The 22,327-nt window shown below is 46.9% G+C and overlaps 2 protein-coding genes across 3 annotated transcripts in view; one reads left to right on the forward strand and one right to left on the reverse strand.

Annotated features, from left to right (window-relative positions):
• Window positions 1-1,544, forward strand: part of atic (5-aminoimidazole-4-carboxamide ribonucleotide formyltransferase/IMP cyclohydrolase) — a 37,858-nt gene extending 36,314 nt beyond the window's left edge. Inside the window, exon 16 of the mRNA XM_063051581.1 lies at window positions 520-1,544. Coding sequence (XP_062907651.1) covers window positions 520-639 — 120 coding nt within the window. The 3' untranslated portion in view covers window positions 640-1,544. The remainder of the gene's footprint in view (window positions 1-519) is intronic.
• Window positions 1,545-1,668: 124 nt separating this feature from the next.
• The window catches only part of LOC134348354 (fibronectin-like), a 97,149-nt gene continuing 76,490 nt past the window's right edge, over window positions 1,669-22,327 (reverse strand). For both annotated transcript variants that reach the window (XM_063051580.1, XM_063051579.1), the window contains 9 exons: window positions 21,549-21,728; window positions 19,394-19,483; window positions 17,251-17,597; window positions 16,541-16,679; window positions 12,857-13,027; window positions 7,211-7,336; window positions 6,418-6,524; window positions 4,678-4,767; window positions 1,669-2,350 (listed from right to left, as the gene is read on the reverse strand). In XM_063051580.1, coding sequence (XP_062907650.1) covers window positions 2,282-2,350; window positions 4,678-4,767; window positions 6,418-6,524; window positions 7,211-7,336; window positions 12,857-13,027; window positions 16,541-16,679; window positions 17,251-17,597; window positions 19,394-19,483; window positions 21,549-21,728 — 1,319 coding nt within the window. In that variant the 3' untranslated portion in view covers window positions 1,669-2,281. The remainder of the gene's footprint in view (window positions 2,351-4,677; window positions 4,768-6,417; window positions 6,525-7,210; window positions 7,337-12,856; window positions 13,028-16,540; window positions 16,680-17,250; window positions 17,598-19,393; window positions 19,484-21,548; window positions 21,729-22,327) is intronic.

A 22,327-nucleotide genomic window follows, 5' to 3' on the forward strand; every position in this document is an offset into this window, starting at 1 on the left:
ACCAGGGACATGTGAAGCCAGGGGAGAGGGTGGATGGTCGTGAGCAGCTGGTGCATATCACAACTTCAGTTATGCAACCACTGACACCAGGCAGACTATCTCTGAAGGGTATTGATGATGGCTGGGATTGCCTATTTTGTAAAGCCACTGCCCAGAAGAAGGCAATGGCAAACCACTTTAGAAACATTTGCCAAGGACAGTCACGGTCATGGAAAGACCATGATCGCCCATGTCATAGGACATGGCACCAGAGTATGATGATGAATCACAGGCCAATTTTCAATTTACTAATCTACACTTGGCCCACTTTACCAGCACTTTGTCCATTTCCTGCTGTCTTTGTCATTTCAAGTGTTGCTTAAATACTGAGCAAGTCTTCGACTCTACCACCCCTTCCAGTAGTGCTTTCCTGACTCCAATCTTACCCTTCCATTTTAAACATCTCTGTTGTATGCGAATCTTTCATACAACTATTAACAACAAACGCATCACTAATTAATTTTTCTCTCCTTTCCACAGAGTGGCGTGGATTTTATCGCTGCCCCGTCAGGGTCAGCGGCTGACAAGTTGGTGATAGAAGCGTGTGAGCAGCTGGGTATAACTCTGTTCCACACTAACCTTCGACTCTTCCACCATTAGGTGGTTTGCCCTCTCTTGCCATCCTAGCAGTGGCCTGCAGCAATGTGGTGATGTTTCTGCTGCCATCTTGATGTTGGAAATTATTCTCTGGGATCAAATAGCTGCCAAATTATAAATAAATCAGTCCCAACACCTAAGCATGTTGGGTTACTTTGAGAACTGGTGTCGTGCAGCAGTGATTGGAGAGTTCAAAGTCTCATCTGTAGCTATTTGGTGTTAATTTTTCCTCCAACCCATTCCAAGTGCGGGTATGCGGATTTATCTGTCACAAGTGCATTGAAACCTATCGTGAGATGTGTTTTGTGTTAACAATCAACTCACCTATGGATGTGGCCTCCAGCCCCAGGATTGGTAGCCCTAAGAGGTCTGGAATTTGCCACTCATCTGTTGTACTCACATAGACCTCCAACCCTGGTTCTCACTGACCTGGGGGAGGTCACTAGCTTCATTCCCTCTGCCCGCATGGATTTCCGACCTGGGATTTGCCAGCCTGGGGTTTACTGTTGTCCATTCTCTGCTGCCACTGACCTCTGATTGTTTCCCTTCAGTGTGGTTCGCTCAGATTCTGACCTGTGACTACATTTACTGTCCTGACCTAAACAAACCCCCAACTCCCCTGCACTGTTCCCAGAACCGAATAAAACACAAGTAATTCTGAGCCACAACCTTGACAGACATCTTAACTGGAAGAGCAGTCAATCCCACTCTACCTTTGGCCAAACTAAGGTAATGGTTGGTCTTGACTATTGGGGAAGTATCACTTGTACTCGGGGAAAGTTCTCTGAACCAGAGAGGTTTGCAGCAGCTGAGGCAAAAAAGGCCTGAATTGGTTTGAGAAGCAGCTAGATAAAGTCACAGGAGGGTGAAAACAACAGAAGATTGGGTGAAGAGGAGTGACAGATTATTCTCAAGGACCTGTTCTGGCACAGATTCTCTGGGCTGAATGGCTTTATGTGCTGCAGGAATTACCCTTCACCGGTTACTCTGAATTTGCCGCCTTAGCTCCGAGAAAGACCACACTGCTGTCAGTGGTGTTTAAAAGTTTTATTAAAACAAGGTTCATCTCTCCATTGTCAGAAAAGCAGTCACTTATAAAAACAGTCACTGATCCCAGAAAATATACGAGCAAAGAATTAAATTCTTCCGGCAGCAGTTGTATCCTTGATTATTCAAAAGTATAAGAGTAAAGAAAGTAACAACACTGCATTGAGGTGAGGTGGGGTGGGGAGGGGGGGAAATACTGATAAATAACAGCTGGTTCAGTTATACAATTACAACTTTGATCACTTGACACTTGGGGAAGGGACAGTCCTGTGGTATTTGAAGAGAAGGCAGTGTATTTATTAGCAATCCATGTGTAGCTTATAAAGGCCCGGTCTCTTTAGTGGGTTGCTGGATGGATTTTTTTCATTGTAGTCGCAGGTTATAGGCCAACTTGTAATTTCTTCACGAGGTCTCTGGTTGCCGTTGGCTCCTGCTGCTGTTCACTCGCTGATGTGGCAGTAAGGCTGTGGCGGGACAGGTTGGAGGAAGCGGAGAGGTTGCGAGTGCGAAAGCTGGGAGAGTGTAGATGGGTGGGCTCGGAACACAGCCTGGCAGCTCATGTCCAAAGCCTACAGCTCTGCTCTCACCATCTGCCGTCTCACTCCGGGCCCTGGGAGTCGGCCAGAACATCCCTTGGGCCACCGCATTCCACTGGGCAATGCACATACTGAGTAGTGGGGAGAAAGAATGAAAACACATGGTTAGAAACTGGCTGGCACTCTTCAGTGTTTAAATTATTGTCTCGTGCACAAGTAAGGAAACGTGTTCTTACTGCTGCATTCACACTGAAGTCAAAATTAAACAAATTGCAATTTTTAACAAGGAAGAATTCAACTAGGACAAAAGAAAAATATTTCATACAAAGTGATTGTTAGATGCTAATACTTTCACAATCCAACGGTTCTTTGGAAGACAAGAACGAGGCATAGAACTTGTTGCTTATGGTAGTTTTTGTTAAATGTTATAAGAGTGGAAAACAAACAAGAATGAGGAGCTGAGAACAAAAGAAAAGAAAGGGAAAAGCAGTTGTGGTTATCTCGTTCTCAGACTAGAGAACAAAATTCCAGTTCAACAATCAACCTATAAAACAGTCAAATTCAAGTGGTGTGACACCAGATACTGAAAACAAATAAGTTGTATTTAAGGGAAACCACTGAAAATTGCATGTATATAGGTGATTATAGAAAAATACAAGAAAATAACCTCTGTGCCCCCGTCCAATATGGTTCAAGTGCCGTACCACTTGCACTAATTACAGTAAAACTGATAGCCCAGCATCTGATCGTCTTGACATTAGCCAACTACAAGCCGAGGGTATGGACTTTGGACAAAGCAGAGGTCTGGAACAGCTGGGGTTAGAATGTGGGTGGGTTGGTAGGTGGAGCCAGGGTCCAGAGTACATCTTTCCTGGTCCTTTTAAACTCGCTAGGTTCATGTTAGATTTGTTAACTAGTGAGTAACATAAAGATGTTTTAGGTGTAGTAATATCCAGTAGTCTAGAAGATCTGGTCTGATGCCTAACTCTTGAATATGGTGTATGATAAGTTTTTACCAAGATGCCCATACAAATCCCATTTGCTTGTGCTTAGCCCTGGTCACTGACGGCAGTATTTACCCCCAATTTTTCAACTACTTGGGCCACCACCCCTCCTCCCCACACACTCCTGAGAACACCAGGAAACTTCCCTCCAAGGGTATTGGCACCCATCTAGTTCAGATGCAACCCAACCCTCCTGTACATATCATCTTGTCCCCCTGAAGAGATCTCAATGATTCAAGAACCTACCCCCATATCAGCTCCTCCTCAGCCACGCGTCCACCTGGTCCACCTTCCATCTGCCCCACTAGCAGGCAGCACGGGAAGGGAATCACCACCCTCTGTCCTATACTCACTCAGCGGGACCTCGACCTTGTCCTCTTTCTACCCACGTCATTTGTACCAATGTGCACGATGAGAATGGGAGGGGCAGCCTGCAACTGCTCAGACCCTGACAGCCATGGGGTTACACACCATCCTGGTGCCTTGTCTGCAGGCACAGAATCTCCTGTCTGTCCCTTTAGGTAGTGAGTCCTCTATCGCTGAGGCTCACTTAACAGAAGAGAGTGCAGTCACAGGTGTGGCTGTTACTGCTGTCTCGCTAAAGGGCATCCCCAACCCCAGCAGAACCCAGAGAGTGATAGCTGTTGCCGAGGAGAGTAGTCACACGAATAGCCCTACACTGTTCATTAGTGACAACAGTGACATCTGGCTGCCTATCCTCCCCTTTCAGAATGGCCTGCAAGGCTCAGCCATCTATCTGACTCTGACCCCAGGAAAGTAACACGCCATCCTAGAGTCTTGCCCGTGACTACGCAATCTTAAAGTCTTCCCCAACAATCGTATCTGCAAAATGGCCACAAAGGGAATCCTGCACCCTCCAACTACCTGTGGTGTGAGCAGCTCACTAAAGCCCTCAGCATTGTGCCCTGCAGGACAAGTTGTAGAAGACATTGGTGAGGCCTAAATTGGCAGTACTGTGGGCAGTTCTGGTCACCTACCTACAAGAAATATAAAAATAAGATTGAAAGAGTGCACAGAAAATTTACAAGGATGTTGCTAAGACTTGAGGATCTGAGTTACAGAGAAACATTAAGTACTGTGGGACTTTCTTCCTTGGAGCACAGGAGAATGAGGAGATATTTGATGAGAGGTATAGATAGGGTTTTTCTGCTGCGGCTAGGTAAGACTTAAAGATTATGGGTTAAGGGATGAAAGGGGAAACGTGAGGAATAACTTATTTACCGAGTATTAAACAAGCTTCCAACAGAGTGGTAGATTCAGGTTTAGTTTCAACATTTCAGAGAAACTTGAATGGGTACATGGATGGGGGTGTATGGTCTGGATGCAGGTTAATAGACCAGACAGATTAATGGTTTGGCATGGACTAGATGGGCCAAAGGGCCTGCTTCTGCACTGTAACATTCTGAGACTTCTGCCCTCTGAGCTGTACTCACCCTTGGCCTGTTGGTAGTTGGCTTGGCGAAATTGCGTCCATCTCCCGTCGTGTCAAGTGTGGGCCTTCGGCAGTTGTCACAGCGCCAGCCCTGGAAGTAAAGACGTGTGTGAGAGCAGCAAATGATACTTCAGACGTCTCAGGGTGCTTGTTTTAAATCGAGTGTGACACCTGGTCCCGAGACCATTGACCAATGGGGCAGAAGGCCAGGAGAAAGGGTGAGGTTCAGAGAGTCCAAGCGGGAGCATTCATCGCTTTCACTACCTTAATCACACCCTCCTGGCACAGGTGAATGTCCTCATCTCTTCCCCCTTGCACTTCTGAATGTTGCAGAAAGCAAGCAGTGGGAAGTTTCAGAGCTAGTAGACACTAGTTCACAAAAGCAACAACATTCAGCGTTTGAAGAGAGTGAACTTGGAATCATTAACTGCTCGGTGTCAATCCTGGCCTCCAAAAGCTTATCCTGGGTGTGCCACTGTTCCCACTGCTACAGGCGCATTCTAGCGTTGTAGGACTTGTCCACAGCTGCTGCATGGCTGAGAATTACAGCATAGACCCAGGGTAGGGTGTGGACAGCAGGGTGAAAGATACTCCCACAGAATGCTCATATTCCCTGCTTGTTCAGATCATGCATTCCCATGCGTGGTGAACAATGGTGAAATGCAGGGCTCTCTGCAGTACTGACTGTTGGAGACAAGGGTGTTGCAGTGGGGTTCGCCGCTTCCTTCAAGTTCACAGCAGCATTCCCTTAAGCACCTGTCACAACCTCAGGATTTACAGCTGATACTGTTTTATTCAGAATGCAGCTCCCAATGTAATTTAGGGGACGTGGTCAAAATGTAATTTTGGAATAACTTTGTGTAAAAGCACAATTCCACAAAAAGTGAAAACTATTATCAACAGTAATTTCTACATTTGCAAAAGGAATGTTTTCCAGGGATTTACTGAAATTTGTAAAAAGGTTTTTAGAGTCTTATCCCTACATGCAGAAATGGTACACCGTCCATTATAACTAAGAATATGAAACAAAGGCATAATTGCAAAATCTTTAAATAGATTCTAAATCAAGGAATGACCTTATTTGCTGCTTGTGTTCCCTAGATTACAAGGGCAGCTGCATTCCAAAAGAACTGCATCAGCACAAAACCTCTTTGGGTGTCCCAAGGCGCAATAGGAATGCAAGCTCTCTCTTTCAAGTTGGAACAACGCTTCAGCTCGACCTCCCCTACAGCAGCCCCTAACCCTCCCCACCCGCCTTTCTGCCAGGGATCAGCACTGCACAAGAGTTCTGCCGTTTCCTGACTATCGCACCACATTTGGCAATCCCCGATGCTCCTAATCAGACAAGTATTTTTCTGAGAATCTTTTCAAGTGAAAACAGGAGTGCAGAATTTAGTTGAAGCCTTTACATCCTTACTTTTAGCAACTTGGTCTTAAACACATTTTTAGCCTGGATTGTGTGTGCTCCATCTCAGGGCTGAAGTTGGACTTGAACAGAGTGCTGTGGATTGTAAGTGGGGTCGATTCTTCAACTTTTATATATATATATATATATATGTTTCCAGTGGGAATCGCCCCCTTTGTTCTGCCCCTCTGAAACACAAATTACCAGGCAAGGTTGGGTCCGAATGAATTTCACCTTGGACCCTTTCAGTTATTGGGAGAAGACTGTGGCAAACTACGGAGGCTGATCGCAACGGAATGGTAATCACTTGAAAGTGTAGATGTCAAACTAAAGTACCTGGTGTCCTCCTAAGCAGGTGCATGAGCAAATGGCACCCAGGTACTCCTTCTGCCACTGTTCGCCCACGTTGTACATGTTCCCTTGATCGTAACATGATGCTTCATCTGTGTAATGAACAAACACAACATTTTGACACTGCCACGTATCCAAGAGAGTTCAGGATGTATGCTAGATTAAAGGTTCTCCTGAATTAGAGATGAGAATCTTATTGGGAGGCTGTGGGGGACGGGGTATCAAGGGTCTCGTGAAAAGCCACAGCCTGCTGAGACTAACTTGGTGTGAGTGGGGTTTGGTGCTGAGGGTTTAGTGCAGTAGCTTGGAGGACTTCCTCAATTTGTAAGGAGATAGAGTCAGTAAGGCAGGCTAAGTTTCAGTGCCAGCTCCAGCTTAGTTTTTAATGTGAACATGGGGCAGAATCGACTCTGGCAAAGTTGAAAGTGGTGGGCAGAGGGAGACACCTGTGGTATGTGTGCACTCACAGGGGGTAAGAATTCAGCCTTGGTCACGAGGTACATGCAACATTACACCTGTGGTGTATGGAGTATAATGCTTTGCTTTGATCTCAACGGTGCAGATCAGCTATTGTCTGGGCTTCTCCATGTTGAGCAGTTTCCCATCATGGCACAGGTAGAACTGGACACCCCAACCCTCAACACTTTGACCTGGGTGGCCCAAGCCATCTGGGACCACATCTGCCATGGGTGCACACGATTCCTGCTACTGGTTGAACCTAACGGTCAAGGAGAATCCGATAGAAGTCAGAAACAAGAACATTTGTCCAAGAACTTACGTGGTTCACACTTATATTCTCCCTTCCTGTTGCCCAGACAAGTGCAGCTGACCATTTGTCCATTTTCATTCCGTCGATCCCATTTCTCACCCACTTTATAGTTGTTGCCACCATCATGACACCATTCTGGACAGGAGAGGTTGTGAAGGCAATGGTTAATCACATGAGCCAACGCAAGGAAATAACAACCCACAATCAGTACCCCTTTAGCAGACCATCCCTTCACTCCCACTTTGCATTTGTCTTCTAGCTGACAGTGGCCATGGTAGTTGCACAAGGCCATTCATAACTGCCTAATCAGCAAAAGCAACCAAATTTAGGAATATTCATGCATCATTTGAACAAAATGTGGAGTAGGAGAGAGACCAGTACTGACAGTTATATCTAATTGGCCACCCCAAGTCCCCTGGGCTCAATCCTAGAATGGGCCATTGTACTCTGTGCAATAATGGGTGCACAAAAAAAGTCCGTCTGACCAGAACAACTTCAAGGGAGGCTGTTTTAATATCCTCATCAGTCATTAAACTAGTTCTACTCCCCTTGCTTTTCTTTTGTAGTAATGCCATCTTTTCGATGAACTTAGCCAAGTTCCCTCTGATGTCCTGATTGCTGAATGTACCATTATACAGGATCACAAAAATATCCACCACAGTTGACTTAAGTTTGCTTTTGAATCGGTTTGGGGCTCTTGCCAGTGCAAACCATCCATTCATTAAAGCCAGGCAGACTAGAACAGCTCTGGTACATCTCCCACCCTTTCTCTGCTCATTGTTCATACTAAATCTGCACTTTCTCTATTCCTCAGGAGTGACGACACAATACCCCAGTTCAAGGCAAATCACTCGTATGGAAAGGTTCAGTGTAACCTTCATAAACCCCGGGTAAATTTTACAAATTCTAAAAGTCAGCAGACTCATGTAACTGCCCTTGTATAAAGTGACATATTTTAAGATGCATTTCAATACATTTCCTCAGACTTGAGACAAAGTAGTTCACGTGTATCCTGAATTCCAGCTGGAGTTCATTCTGGAACAGTGTGTAGAGATAGATTTTGGAAGGTGGAATTTGAAGGCAGAGTATCCAACTACTGTCGGGATTCTCAGTAGAAGGGACCGTGGGATCCATGTTCATCCATCCCACAAAGTCGCAGTGCAAGATAGAACAGGAGCGATGATATGGGATACAAATTATAATGAGAGGGAAAAGACATGTCAAAGGGGCAATGAAATGATAGTGATGAGGGATTTCAATAGGCAGGTAGATTGGGAAAATCAGGCTGGTGCTGAATCCCCAGAGAGAGGATTTGTAGAATGCCTACAAGATGAGTTTTTAGAGCAGCTTGTGGTTCAGCCCACTTGGGGACTGGGTGTTGTATAATGAACTAGACCTGATCACGGAGCTTAAGGCAAAGGAACCCCTAGGAGACAATGATCTTAATATGATAGGATTCACCCTGCAGTTTGTGAGGGAGAAGCTAAAGCAGATGTGTATCAGTATTAGACAAGTAAAGGGGATTACAGATGCATGAGTGAGGAGCTGGCCAACGTTGATTGGAAGGGATGACAGCAGAACAGCAATTGCTGAAGTTTCTGGGAGCAATTCAGAAGGCACAGGATAGATATGCCTCACAGATGTTCTCTAAAGAGGATGACACAACCACGCATGTCAAAGGAAATCAAAGACAACACAAAAGCAAAAGAGAGGGCATATAATAGAGCAAAAATAGTGGGAAGTTAAGAGGATTGGGAAGCCAACAGAAGGCAACTAATAAAGCCATAAGGAGGGACAAGATGAAATATGAAGGTAAGCTGGCCAATAATATCAAAGGGAAAACCAAAAAAGTATTTTCAGATATAAAGAGAGAGGCGAGAGGTCCAATGGATAATTATGCTGCAGAGGTTCTAATGGGGGACAAGGAAATGGTGGACAAACTGAATAGATATTTTGCAAGTCTTCTGGAAGACACTAGCAGTATGCTGGATGTTCGAGAAGTGACTGCAGTTGCTATCACTAGGGTGCTTGGGAAACAGAAAGGTCTGAAGGTAGAATGGGAAATTGCAAATGTCACTCCACTCTTCAAGAAGGGAGGGAGGCAGAAGGAAGGAAACTATAAGGTAGTTAACCTGACATCAATATTGGGAAGGTGTTGGGAGTTGACTGTCAAGGATGAGGTCTCAGGGTATTTGGAGGCACAAGATTGAAAAAAAGGCCAAATTTAGCATGGTTTCCTTAAGAGAAAATCTTGCTTGACAAATTTGAATTCTTTGAGGAAATAACAAGCAGGATAGACAAAGGAGAATTGGTGGATGTGTGTACTTGGATTTTCAGAAGGCCTTTGACAAGGTGCTGCACATAAGGCTGTTTAACAAGGTAAGATCCCATGGTGGTACAGGAAAGATACTAGCATGGATAGAGGATTCATTGATTGGCTGAAGGCAAAGAGTGGGAATAAAGGAAGCCTTTTCTGATAAGGTGCCAGTAACTAATGGTATTCCACACGGGTCAGTATTGGGACCATTTCTTTTTATGTTATGTGTTAATAATTTGGATGACAGAATTGATGGCTTTGTGGCCAAGTTTGCAGATGATATGAAGATAGGTGGAGGGGCAAGTGTAGTGCCTTGAAGAAGTATTCAGCCCCCACAACTATTTTCAGATTTTACTATCTCATTTTCTAAATATAAAATATATTAAAGTAGGATTTTTGAGCTAATCGATAAAACGTGCATCATGACAAATCAAAAGAAAAATTCCAAAACCTGTCAACAATTTACTACAAATTAAAACCAAGATTGTGAGACTGCAAAAGTATTCATCTCCTTTGTAGTTACTATGCTAACTTTCCTCAGGTGCAATACTGTATATTATCTTACTAACTCACCCAATTTGTTTGTGTAGAAAATTGGAGGCTCGCCTGAATAAATACCCCCTTTCTCTGTAAGGTATGGTAGATTTTCAATAGGCCAGACCAAAACAAAGACAAAAGAGCATTCAAGACAAGTCAGGGAAATGGTAATAGAGAAGCACAAATCTAGGGAAGGGTACAAGACCATCTCAAAGGCACTGCACATCCCTCGGAGCTCAGTGCAGTGCATCGTAAAAAAAGTGGAAAAATATGAAACCACAGCCCCTCTAAACTTAGTCGCTAGAGAAGAATGGCACTTGTAAGAGAGGCTCCTGTGACGCCAACAATCATTCTGGGCGAGGCTGCAGAAGTCAGTGGCTGCAACTGGAGATAAAGTTTGTGGCTCCAAAATCTCCAAGGCCTTGCACTAAAAGGTTATTTATGGAAGAGTGGTAAGGAAAAAAATCCTATCTAAGAAAATAAGCATATCCTTGCCTGTAGCGGCTTTGCAAAGCGTCACTTGGAAGATACTGTAAAAATGTGGAAGAAGGTCTTGTGGTCGGTTGAGACTAAACTGGAACTTTTTGGCCTTTAACACTAAGGAGTATGTGTGGTGTAAATCTAATACTACGAATCACCCAGAGAACACCAACCCTACTGTTAAAGTATGGTGGAGGTAGCATCATGCTATCGGGATGCTTTTTAGCAGGAGGGACTGGAAATCTGGTCAGGACTGATGGGAAAATTAATGCTGCTAAATACAGAGAGGTCCTGGATAAAAACCTGCTAGCCTTTGCCAAAAAACTTAAAGTTCGTCTTTCAGTAGGCTGTTGACCCAAAGCACATTGCCAGAGCAACCATGGAGTGGCTTCAAATTTTAAAAAATTGATGTTAAGAGTCCTGACCTTCAATCAAACATCTCTGGCAAGACCTCAAGATTGCTGTCCTCCACTGCTCCCCAACTAATCTGGCATGACTTGAGTAATTTTGCAATAAGGGCAAATCTTGCTCCATCACACTGTGCAAAGCTAATAAAGACTTATCCAAAGGGACTGTAATAGCTGTGAGAGGAAGTTCAACTAAGTACGGAGCAAAGTGGATGAATACTTTTGAATTGTTGACATTTTTGTTCTTAAATTTTTAGTTTTTCATGCCTTACAATTTTCTTTTTTACGATCGACTTGAAAAGCAGATCATATGACACACAAATAAAAATTCTCAGTTAAACTGATCAAAATCCCTGGTTTAATACTCATTTATGTGAACAAAGGGTTGGCAGTTGAATCCTTCTACAAGGCACTGTAATGTTGCGGAAGCAGGGAGGCCACGGAAGGACTTGGATACGCAAACACGAAAAAATCTGCAGATTGCTGGAAATTCAAGCAACACACACAAAATGCTGGTGGAATGCAGCAGGCCAGGAAGCATCAATAGGAAGAGGTACAGTCGACGTTTCAGGCCGGGACCCTTCGTCAGGACTAACTGAAAGAAGAGACAGTAAGAGATTTGAAAGTGGACTTGGACAGATTAGGAGAATGGGCAAAGAAGTGGCAGATGGAATACAGTGCTATAGTGTCGGGAAGTGTGTGGTCATGCACATTGGTAGAATGAATAAAAGTGTAGACTATTCTAAATAGGGAGAAAATTCAAAAACCAGATGTGCAAAGGGACTTAGGAGTCCTTGCGCATTATTCCCTAAAGGTTAACTGTACTTACCAGGTTGAGTCTGTGGTGAGGAAGGCAAATGCAATGTTAGCATTTATTTTGATAAGACTGGAATATAAGAGCAAGATTGTAATTCTGAGGGTTTACAAGGCATTGGTCAGACTGCACTTGGAGAATTATGAGCAGTTTTGGGCCTCTTATCTAAGGAAGAATGTACTGACATTGAAGAGGGTTCAGAGGAGGTTCACAAGAATGATTCCGGAAATGAAAGGGTTACCGTATGAGGGTTTGACGGCTCTGAGTCTGTATTTGCTGGAATTTAGAAGAATGAGGGCGGGGGAATCTCTTTGAAACCTATCAAATATTGAAAAGCCTAGATAGAGTGGGTGTGGAGAGGATATTTCCTATAGTGGTGGAGTCTAGGACCAGAGGGCACAGCCTCAGAACAGAGGGGCATCCATTCAGAATGGAGCTGAGGAGGAATTTCTTTAACCAGAGGGTGGTGAATCTGTGGATTTTGTTGCCAGGGATGGCTGTGGAGGCTAGGTCATTGGCAGAGGCCGATAGGTTCTTATTAGTCAGAGCACGAAAGATGACATGGAGAAGGAAGGAGAATGAGGTTGAGAGGAAAATTAATCAGCCATGTTGAAATAGGGAACAGACTAGATGAGTTGATTGACCTATTTCTGCTTCTATGTCTTAAGGTATTATAGGACATTTAAGAGACACTCAGATAGACTCATGGATGAAAGAGGAATGGAAGACTACATGGGAGGGAAGTGTTAGATCGATCTTGAGTTAAAAGATCCGAACAGGATCGTGGGCCGTTATGAACTATTCTATGTGCTAAGTAAAACTCATTCCACGTGTATCTCAGCCAGTGTTCCAACTTACTGGTCTGAATGAGATCTGGAAACAAGGCACTATCCACGTGACTACTGAGGTCACGTGCCAGTGGTCACCTCTGAAAATTTGCACTGCCCGTGCGATTGTCAACCATTCTGGCCTGTTTAGGTTTGCTTCATTCCGTGCTATTCCCAGAGAAATCTGCTTGTCCCAAACATGCTGAGGGAGGTGCGGGTGAAGGGTAAAGGCAGCTGGAATGAGGTTTGAAGAATGCACCACCGACTACTCACTAGATGAGTCACACTTGAAATAACCGTTTCCATAACCTGTGCATATGCACCACAGCTTGAATCCGGTCTCAGACATGCGTTCCCACTCCTCGCCAACCGCGTAGTTGGTCCTGGTGATGGCGTCATAGCAGTACTCCTGTGAAGGGACAAGCCGATCTGGTTGGGTGGGAGCTGTAGGGAGGATATACAAAGAATGGCATCAATTAACCAGGACCAGCTCGCCAACCGTGACTCGCCAGGCACAAACCCTTGCCAACCGTGACTCGCCAGGCACAAACCCTTGCCAACTGTGACTCGCCAGGCACAAACCCTTGCCAACTGTGACTCGCCAGGCACGAACCCTTGCCAACTGTGACTCGCCAGGCATGAACCCTTGCCAACCGTGACTCGCCAGGCACAAACCCTTGCCAACCGTGACTCGCCAGGCACGAACCCTTGCCAACTGTGACTCGCCAGGCACAAACCCTTGCCAACTGTGACTCGCCAGGCACGAACCCTTGCCAACCGTGACTCGCCAGGCACAAACCCTTGCCAACCGTGACTCGCCAGGCACAAACCCTTGCCAACTGTGACTCGCCAGGCACGAACCCTTGCCAACTGTGACTCGCCAGGCACGAACCCTTGCCAACTGTGACTCGCCAGGCACGAACCCTTGCCAACCGTGACTCGCCAACCACAAATCTTTTCAGTGGTCATCCAGGACCCTCTTCTCACGTAGGAGCTGACGGTCCTGTAGGTAGTCCAGCACAGTCTGTGGTGCTGCCTCATAGGTTGGCCAACACTGTGCTGAAACCCAGCCGGGCACAGTGGCTGTACACACAGGCACCGCCGTTTGTGGGACTGCTGGATCTTAACACTAAAAGGAAGTGGGCTACCCACAGAGAATCCTGCCAGTGTATATGTACGGTCGGGTGCAGACACGAATGTCTGGAATTTTAACAAGCAGAATATTTTTCAAAGAGGAGTGGTAAATTCCCTGGAGGCAGCAGAGGAAGGGTTCTGCCTTGTGAGTGGGGTTGGGGGGGGGGGGTGGAATTATCCGATACATGAATATTTACTCTAAATGTTAAGGGTAAACTTTCACATCAGTACACTTCTCTCTTTAGGTCTATCCTAGACTGAATTAAAAGTCAAGACATACTTAGTATCTAAGTACATATATGTCACCATATACTACCTTGAGATTCATTTCCTTGTAAGCATTTATAGGAAAATAAAGAAATACAATAGAATTAAAGAAAAACTATTCATAAGTAAAAACTGACAAACAATGTGCAAAAGAAGACAAATAGTGCAAATGAAAAACTATATAAATAACGAATACTAAGAAGCTGAGTTGAGGTGAACTCTGGATATTAGTTCTATGGTTAATTTTCTCAGATGCCATGGGCTGCTTGTTATTGACTTAAGGCTGTTACTCTCCACGCCTAACTGCAGCAGTGAACATGACTGACACGGCTAAATACTCCACTCTCCAGGCTTGTGCACATGATGAGCAGCTGAGCCCAGACTCCAATATGACACACATGGTCCGGACACAGCAAATTCACCTGGCCTGGATTAAACGTGTGGGCGCGCGCACACAACACACATACACACACAATAATGGAGGGTGCTGGGAGATTTCCCAAGATGCTGCCTGAATCAGAGAGCTAGTTTTATGAGGATAGGCCAAGTGCACTATGGCTTTTCTTTTTAGAGCGAAGAAGGATTAGAGGCAATTTGACAGCGCTGTACAAGATGATTTGTTGTTTCCAGTTGGCAGAATTTCCAGTTGGTGGATGATTTTCCTCCACGCCGCTCTGACATATTGGGAAATCATGTTCGTGGCAGGTTACAGCAGTGGTTTGCCTTTGCCTTCTGCCGGGTGAGTTTAAAGAGGACACCACCTCTTGCTGTGGATGACCACGACGTCTAAGTGCCTTGTCGTGCTCTTAGCGCTCCACCATGCCTGCTGGCCTGCCTTCTTGACCGTTGGACCATTAATCGGTCTCCTCCGCTCAGTCTGCCAGGGCCAGACTTCACATGCTGGGACAAGCAGATCCCCTACCTCACCGAGGGTCGAAGACCCGTTGGCTACCCTCACCTGGTTTGGCCCGTCTGCCAAGACGGTTTACCGGGGTGTGGCCGCTGCGCGTGCTACAGCTACTTGGAGCCACAGGTGAGAGCTGAGCGCCAGGTGGACGAGCTGTCCTGAAAAAGGACATGGCAGGCCCCCCCACCAGAGGTGCTACCCCTCTCCAGACACCCCATACAAGATGATAAGGCGGATAAATCAAGTGGATGGCCAGAGACTTTTCCAGGGTGGAAATGTCTAATACTGGTAGGCATAGCTTTAAGGTGATTGGAGTAAAGTACAGGGGAGAAGTCAGAGGTAGGATTTTGTTTACAGGGGATGGTGGGTGTGTGGAACACCCCGTCAGGAGTGGTGGTAGAGGCAGATACATTAGGGGCATTTAAGGAACTCTTAGGCACATGGATGAAGAAGGGTTAGACTAATCTTGGAGTAGGTTGAAAGGTCAGCACAACATTGTGGGCTGAAGGGCCTGTACTGTGCTGTAATATTCTATCTTCTATATTCCATCATGGACCTGCAGGACTGGTGAATCTGCCCCAGCACCTGTGGCCCTGGCGCACCTTGAGGCAGGACAACCAGACATCAACCACCTTGCTGCACATTCAGTTGCCAAGGCAACGGGAGGGATTTTGGTGTCCCTCTGAAATGTGATTACTCCAGCAAAGGTTAAAGCGCTCCTCCCTTCACTGCCAGAACGTGACACGGGGCCAAATGACCATTCAGCTTCTCAATCCCAACTTTATTCCCCACTTCTGTTGGACAGCCCTTCTGGTGGAGATCCAGGTGCATCAAAGCAGAATTCGCAATGAGCGAAACACGCCCCTCTTCGCCCAGCCACATTTACCTTCAGGTCACAGTCGCACTACCGAACGTGGTCAGGGTCGACAGCCCACAACCCAGCCGATCTCCCTTGTAACACAAACATCCTGTGGCAAGGTAGATGGCCTGTGCTTCTCTCACACTGCAGTTGCCAGCTTGGTCGGTTACGGAGTCTCTGGTGCTGATTATCTCTGAGATTTTGTGGGCGAATTAGCTGGGAGCTTGGTTTGGATTTGCTACCGCTGGGGAAGAGGGGGAAGGTGGGAGAAGGCGTTGTGCTACAGAGTTTTACGTGACCATTCAGCCCATAAAGAGTCCACGTGGAGATATGCTGCACTTCCAAAGGGTCCTGTAGTTCGTCCACATTACCCCTGGACACTAGGGCTAGGCCAGAGGACATCTTGTGTCGCTGGTCAAACACAACTTGAGAAAGAAGATCCATGAAAGAGTTTGGGGAGGAGGGGGTGGTTATTTCAATGCCCTACCACTTCTGAACGGAATGCGGCTTCATCGGGCATCGGGGGTGGGGATAGGAGACAGGGGAAGATGTCTGACAAGAGGTGGCGGGAAGTGTTTCAGCAAGGTAGGAGCGGAATGTGGAACGAGTATGGGCTAGCACAGGCCATCCTGGTGGGAGGCAGACAAGCCAGATGGAGACAGTTTGATTGGCTGGACTGCTAATGGAGGTGAGGAGATTCACCACCACTGATGACGGATAGAGAAGGGTGCTGTTGAAGGGGGAGGTGAAAAAGCCCCCAGGTTGCTGCAAAAGTTTAATTCAGACTTACATTGCTGATCGGCGGTGATGGTTTCCTCCAGTATTGTTTCTCTCCTGTCGTGATTCAGAGCTTCCACCACTACATTGTACCGCTCCCCGTGCTTCAGGTCGTGAAGCACAGCATAAGATACGGTTCCTGGTACCCGCACCTGGAAGGCAAACATAACAGCTTTATCACCACGGCTGCCCTGGCCTCGTCCTATCGAGGGTAGTTCAAAGGGGATACCCACCCTTGTCGGCTGCTTAAAGCTTCCCCATTTATTCCCCCTTTCCCAGTTCTGACAAAGTCCATCACATTACACTAATTGTGTTCCTCTCCCCAGACGCTGCCTGGCTTGATAGTGTTCTCTGCACTTTCACCCTCCCTTGTTTTCCAGTCATCGAGGACATGCTCTCGTTTTTATCTGACCAAGGGTATGCTAGTGTGCCCCTGTTTCCTCAGAACCCACAGAATTAGTGTCTGGGTGGGTCTTTTTGATGACACAGTGAGCTACACAGGGCCTGGGACTTCTGGACAGGATATTTTGAATAGGATCTTGCTGCAGATCCCTAGGACTGTATTGTGGCCCAAAGCCAGTACACCTACTCCCTCACACTTCCATTGATCTGAGCTCAACCCTGAGCACTGGTACATTTGCCCGTTCTCCAGGTGCAGGAAGGGCCCACTGATGTGCGTGCAATATGGTGAAGTGAATGTTTAAGCGGGAGGCCTGCTGTTACCTGAAGCAATAGCTTGTCACTGTCGGCAGGGTAACACGAGACCAGGTACTCAATGGCATCGGCAACCGGATTCCAGGAGATGGTATACGTATGCAAGACGTCCCTTCCATGCGGATGGCTGCCGGCGTGGTCTGGCTGCCGCCCACTCTCTTCCACGAATTTTACATGATGGGAGGGCACGGTGGGGGTGATGACATAGTGCCCTGTCTCACTGACATCCTCGCCTTCCCGGTGGTCCACTGTGGTGTTGATCGGCTTGAAATGGATGGGCGGTCTCCTATGGCTGTCACGTTCGCTCGCCCCGACAGGCACTGGGTAGGTCCAGTGGCCCTGACCCGATCCTGAAACTGATACACCATGCCCCCTGTCAGGACTGGAATCTGTGGGCAGCCTTGACGAGTCAAGGGGCAAGCGATCACTCCAGGACGCGGGCTGCTGGGGTCTTTCAGGCGGCAGGGAAGTGGCAAGCTGCGGGAAGAGAGCTTCTGAAGCAAAAGAATGGTGCAGGTTAGCAAGCAGCGATTGCTTTTGATGGCTGCGCAGAGCAGGGTTAAAAAAACACAAGCAAAGATGGTCTGCATGTACTGAACAAAGCATGCACTAGGGGGCAGCATGGGCTATCCAGCACCCACGATAAGGAGGCAGGGGTCAGGCTGAGCTAGCGTGCGGGTTGGCCAAAGTAAGAGCCTGCAGGCAAGGTGGCCGGCTGAAAAATGTATTCCTGCACTGGCGCACCGGTACCATTTAGCAATTCAGTGAGGGAGCAGAGTAAATGGGAAGAGTATGCAAAAAAAATCTAAAGTCAATGGTCGAAGGATTAGAGGACAGGTATGGAGAACCTTTTTTCACCCTGAAGACGACAGGGATTTGAAACTCACTGCTTGAAAGGGTGAGAGAAAGACAAGAATGCTCAGCACACCCCACCAGCAAATCAGAGCAAGGGTAACTTTACCGGGCGATCAGCAGCCAGGAGCCAGCAAAGAGCGCAGCTAGCTGTTTTGAAGGTTACTCTGGCACTGCCAGGCCTGAGCCAGGAGAGCTACCTTCGTGAAGGGTAGGGAAGACTGGAGTCCAACAGCACAGCAAAGACATCTGTGCTCTGCAAGGGCAATGGACAGTGGAGCTTGGGACAGATAGTTAACACCCAAATATTTCACGATTGAGGAGTATTAATGAAACTGACTTGTGTTCTTTAGTTGGCCTCGGGAGTATACTCAACCTGATTAAGAAAAAAAAGACTGAAAGGGCTGTAAGCACTTCAACTTGGTCGTAGATCTCAGAATGTGCAGGCATGCATACTGTGTTAGAAAGACAGCAAGGCATCATCACATTCAACGAGTCCAAGAAGGAAATGTCACTACCGGGACCAACAATTACTGGCCACTTCTGTGGGTCCCAGGCGAGAAGGGAAGCTTCTTGAATTGAACACAGGTGCCCCCACCATTTTGAGAAGGGAAGCTTCTTGAATTGAACACAGGTGCCCCCACCATTTTGATAGGCGAGGACTTCTTACGATTCTAAAGTGGTGTTGGGAAAGGAGATGCCAAGTCAGAATGGTGTATACCCTGGAAGGGAAACTGCTGTACTGCACACACACACGTCCATTAGTGCACCTGCAACAAAGGCACATTCTACAAACCCACACATGCATGTTCACACATGGACACAATCACGTGTGCACCCCACACTCCACTGACTTATGTTTTCCACACCACACCACAGCGCAAGAACAGTTTGCACCAACGGGTACCAGCAGCTTAAAAATCGGTCTTGTCAACTAGCTGATCTTGCTGCCGAGACATTCTTTTCATCAAGGCAGCCGGAAACATGGATTGCTTAATTGGAACTTACCGAGACCTGCCAAAAAGTTTTCCTGATTAAAGCCAGCAGTTTCTGAAGTCCAAGCATCTGGCTTTCGTTGCCATCCAAACTCTGAGGTTATTATGCACCATTTGTAAATTTGCCCTCAGGGGAATAAACTCCACAAATGACAGATCCTCGTTTTAAACTGTGAGAAGCTGCAATAAAACCTCGCCTTGCCGGGGTGAAGTCAAACTGTGCTGAACGAGTGGCCCACATACAAGACAAAGAGGTGCGAGAAATGGTTTGCCCCGCATCTTATTTGCTGTAAGAAACCCCTCACCTGTACTCTTCCTCCCGGTCAGCAGTTCACTCTGTTGAGAGTACTGAAGAGCTCGAATGTTGATAATGTACTCGGTTCCAGGCTTTAGTCCTAATGAGGGGGAGAAAATGTAATTTATATTGTTGCAATAGACTGCGCATCTCCGTTGCTTCCTGAAGATCCGGATGCTGCTGTGATGGTTAACAGTTGGTTGGGACGTTGGTGGAGTTTTGTACTTTGATCGTATATATGTAGTTTGGAAGATGAGGTACTTCTAACTGGTTGTCCAGGATCAGTAAAGGCTGACGAGGGTTGTAAACTCAGCCAATATGGACACTAGCCTCACAGCATGAGGAAAGCTTCAAAAGGTGATACATCATCTGTCATCAAAGACTCCCACCACCCAGGATGTGCCCGTTTCCGATTGCCACCATTAGAGAGGAGGTACAGGAGCCTGACAGCGCACAGTCGGGAACGTTTCAGGAACAGCCATTCTCCCCTCCGCCATCCAATTTCTGAACGGTCCAGGAACACGACTTCACTTTTTGTACTACTTGTTTACTTTTTATTACGTCCTACTAGATTCGCGATTGGTCCGGAAACGATGGATTACGGGGAGAAGGTAGGAGACTGGGGCTGAGAGGGAATGGATCAGCAATGATGAAATGGCCGAGCAGACTCGATGGGCCAAATGGCCCTACTCTGCTCCTGTATCTTAGAAACACAGAAAAGCTACAAAGCTACAGCACAATACAGGCCCTTCGGCTCACAAAGCTATGTCAAACATGAACTTACTTTAGAAATTACCTAGGCTTACCCATAGCCCTGTATTTTTCCAAGCACCATGTACCTATCCAGGAGCTTCTTAAAAGACACTATTGTATCCGCCTCCACCACCGTCACCGGCAGTCCATTCCATGCACTCACCAATCCCTGCGTAAAAACTTACTCCACATCTCCTCTGTACCTACTTCCAAGCACCTTAAAACTGTGCCCTCTCGTGTTAGCCATTTCAGCCCCGGGAAAAAGCCTCTGAAACTCCACACGATCAATGCCTCTCAGCATCTTGTACACCTCTATCAGGTCACCTCTCATCCTTTGTCTCTCCAAGGAGAAAAGGCTGAGTTCACTCAACCTATTCTCATAAGGCATGCTCCCCAATCCAGACAACATCCATGTAAATCTCCTCTGCACCCTTTCTATAGTTTCCACATCCTTCCTATAATGAGGTGACTAGAACTGAGCACAGAACTCCAAGTGGGGTCTGACCAGGGTCCTATATAGCTGTAACATTACCTCTCAGGTCTTAAACACAACCCCATGATTGATGAAGGCCAATGCACCGTATGCCTTCTTAACCACAGAGTCAACCTACGTAGCAGCTTTGAGTGTCCTACGGACTCGGACCCCAAGATCCCTCTGATCCGCCACACTGCTAAGAGTCTTACCATTAATACTATATTCTGCCATCATATTTGACCTACCAAAATGAACCACTCACACTTATCTGGGTTGAACTCCGTCTGCCACTTCTCAGCCCAGTTTTACATCCTATCAATGTCCCGCTTAACCTCTGACAGCCCTCCACACTATCCACAGCACCCCCAACCTTTGTGTCATCAGCAAATTTACTAACCCATCCCTCCACTTCCTCATCCAGGTCATTTATAAAAATCATGAAGGGGTCCCAGAACAGATCCCTGAGGGATCCACTGATCACCAGCCTCCATGCAGAATATGACTCGTCTACAGCTACTCTTTTCCCCCTGTGGGCAAGCTAGTTCTGGATCCACAAAGCAATGTCCCCTTGGATCCCATGCCTCCTTCCTTTCTCAATAGGCCTTGCATGGGGTACCTTATCAAATGCCTTGCTGAAATCCATGTACACTACATCTACAGCTCTACCTTCATCAATGTGTTTAGTCACATGCTCAAAAAATTCAACCAGGCTTGTAAGGCATGACCTGCCTTTGACAAAGTCATGCCATGCTGACTATTCCTAATCATATTATACCTCTCCAAATGTTCATATATCCTGAGTTCCTCCAGCAGCTCATTTTTACCAAAACCAAGATGGCTGTGAGTTGACTTGGTGATCTCATGTACCCCGAAGCTCCCTGCCTGCCAAGTGGAGCCATCAGCCGCTGCCGTTGGGGTGCTTGTGGGTGACGTTTACCTGTGATTATCGCCTCTTGAGTGTTGGGTCCTGGCTGAGGGCGAAGCTCCTTGGGGTAGCCTCCCCTGGGGAGGTAGGTGATGTGATACCCCGTGACCTTCGCGCGGGGGCGCTGCCAGGTGAATATCATGGAGTTTTCCGTCACAGAGATGAATCGGAGATTGGAGGGAGAATCAATAGCTGGGAAAGGAGAGGAGGGATTGAAACACGGGAGAAACAGGTTACTTCACTTTCTTTGCTCAGAGATGAATGCCATCCCACCTCCCCATCTGGTAACCACCCCAAAGTCCAGAATGGCAGCTCCTGCTCTAGGCAAGGCCTCCAAGCTGCAGCTCGCCCATCCCGACATCCCAACACACTCAGCCTTGACTTCAGAGATCGGGCACCGTCACAATAAGGAGATGGTTGAATCGGTGGGCGCAGAGAAGATGTCCCACTGAACTCTCCTTTCTCCACGATGTGCCGGTCAAGCCCTGAAATAGCAAGTCAAGGACAGGCCCACCCCGCTCTTCAGGGAGCGGCAATGGCACACTGGCAGAGCAGATTCAGATTTGTTTACTTATCGCACATACTGAACATCAAAACAGTGCACTGCGTTACCAACCAACACACCCTAGTGATGTGGTGAGGGCAGCCCACAAGCACAGCCGCCATAACGTGCCCACAAGGCTCGGCAGAACACAACAAGCAATACAACAGCAGCAGCAAAAAACGAGCCCCATTCCCCCCTCCCACCCTCATCCCATCCGTCCAACCCGAGGACAGGCCGACCTCGACCT

Source organism: Mobula hypostoma, chromosome 6, assembly GCF_963921235.1.
Source record: "Mobula hypostoma chromosome 6, sMobHyp1.1, whole genome shotgun sequence".
Lineage (NCBI taxonomy): Eukaryota > Metazoa > Chordata > Chondrichthyes > Myliobatiformes > Myliobatidae > Mobula > Mobula hypostoma.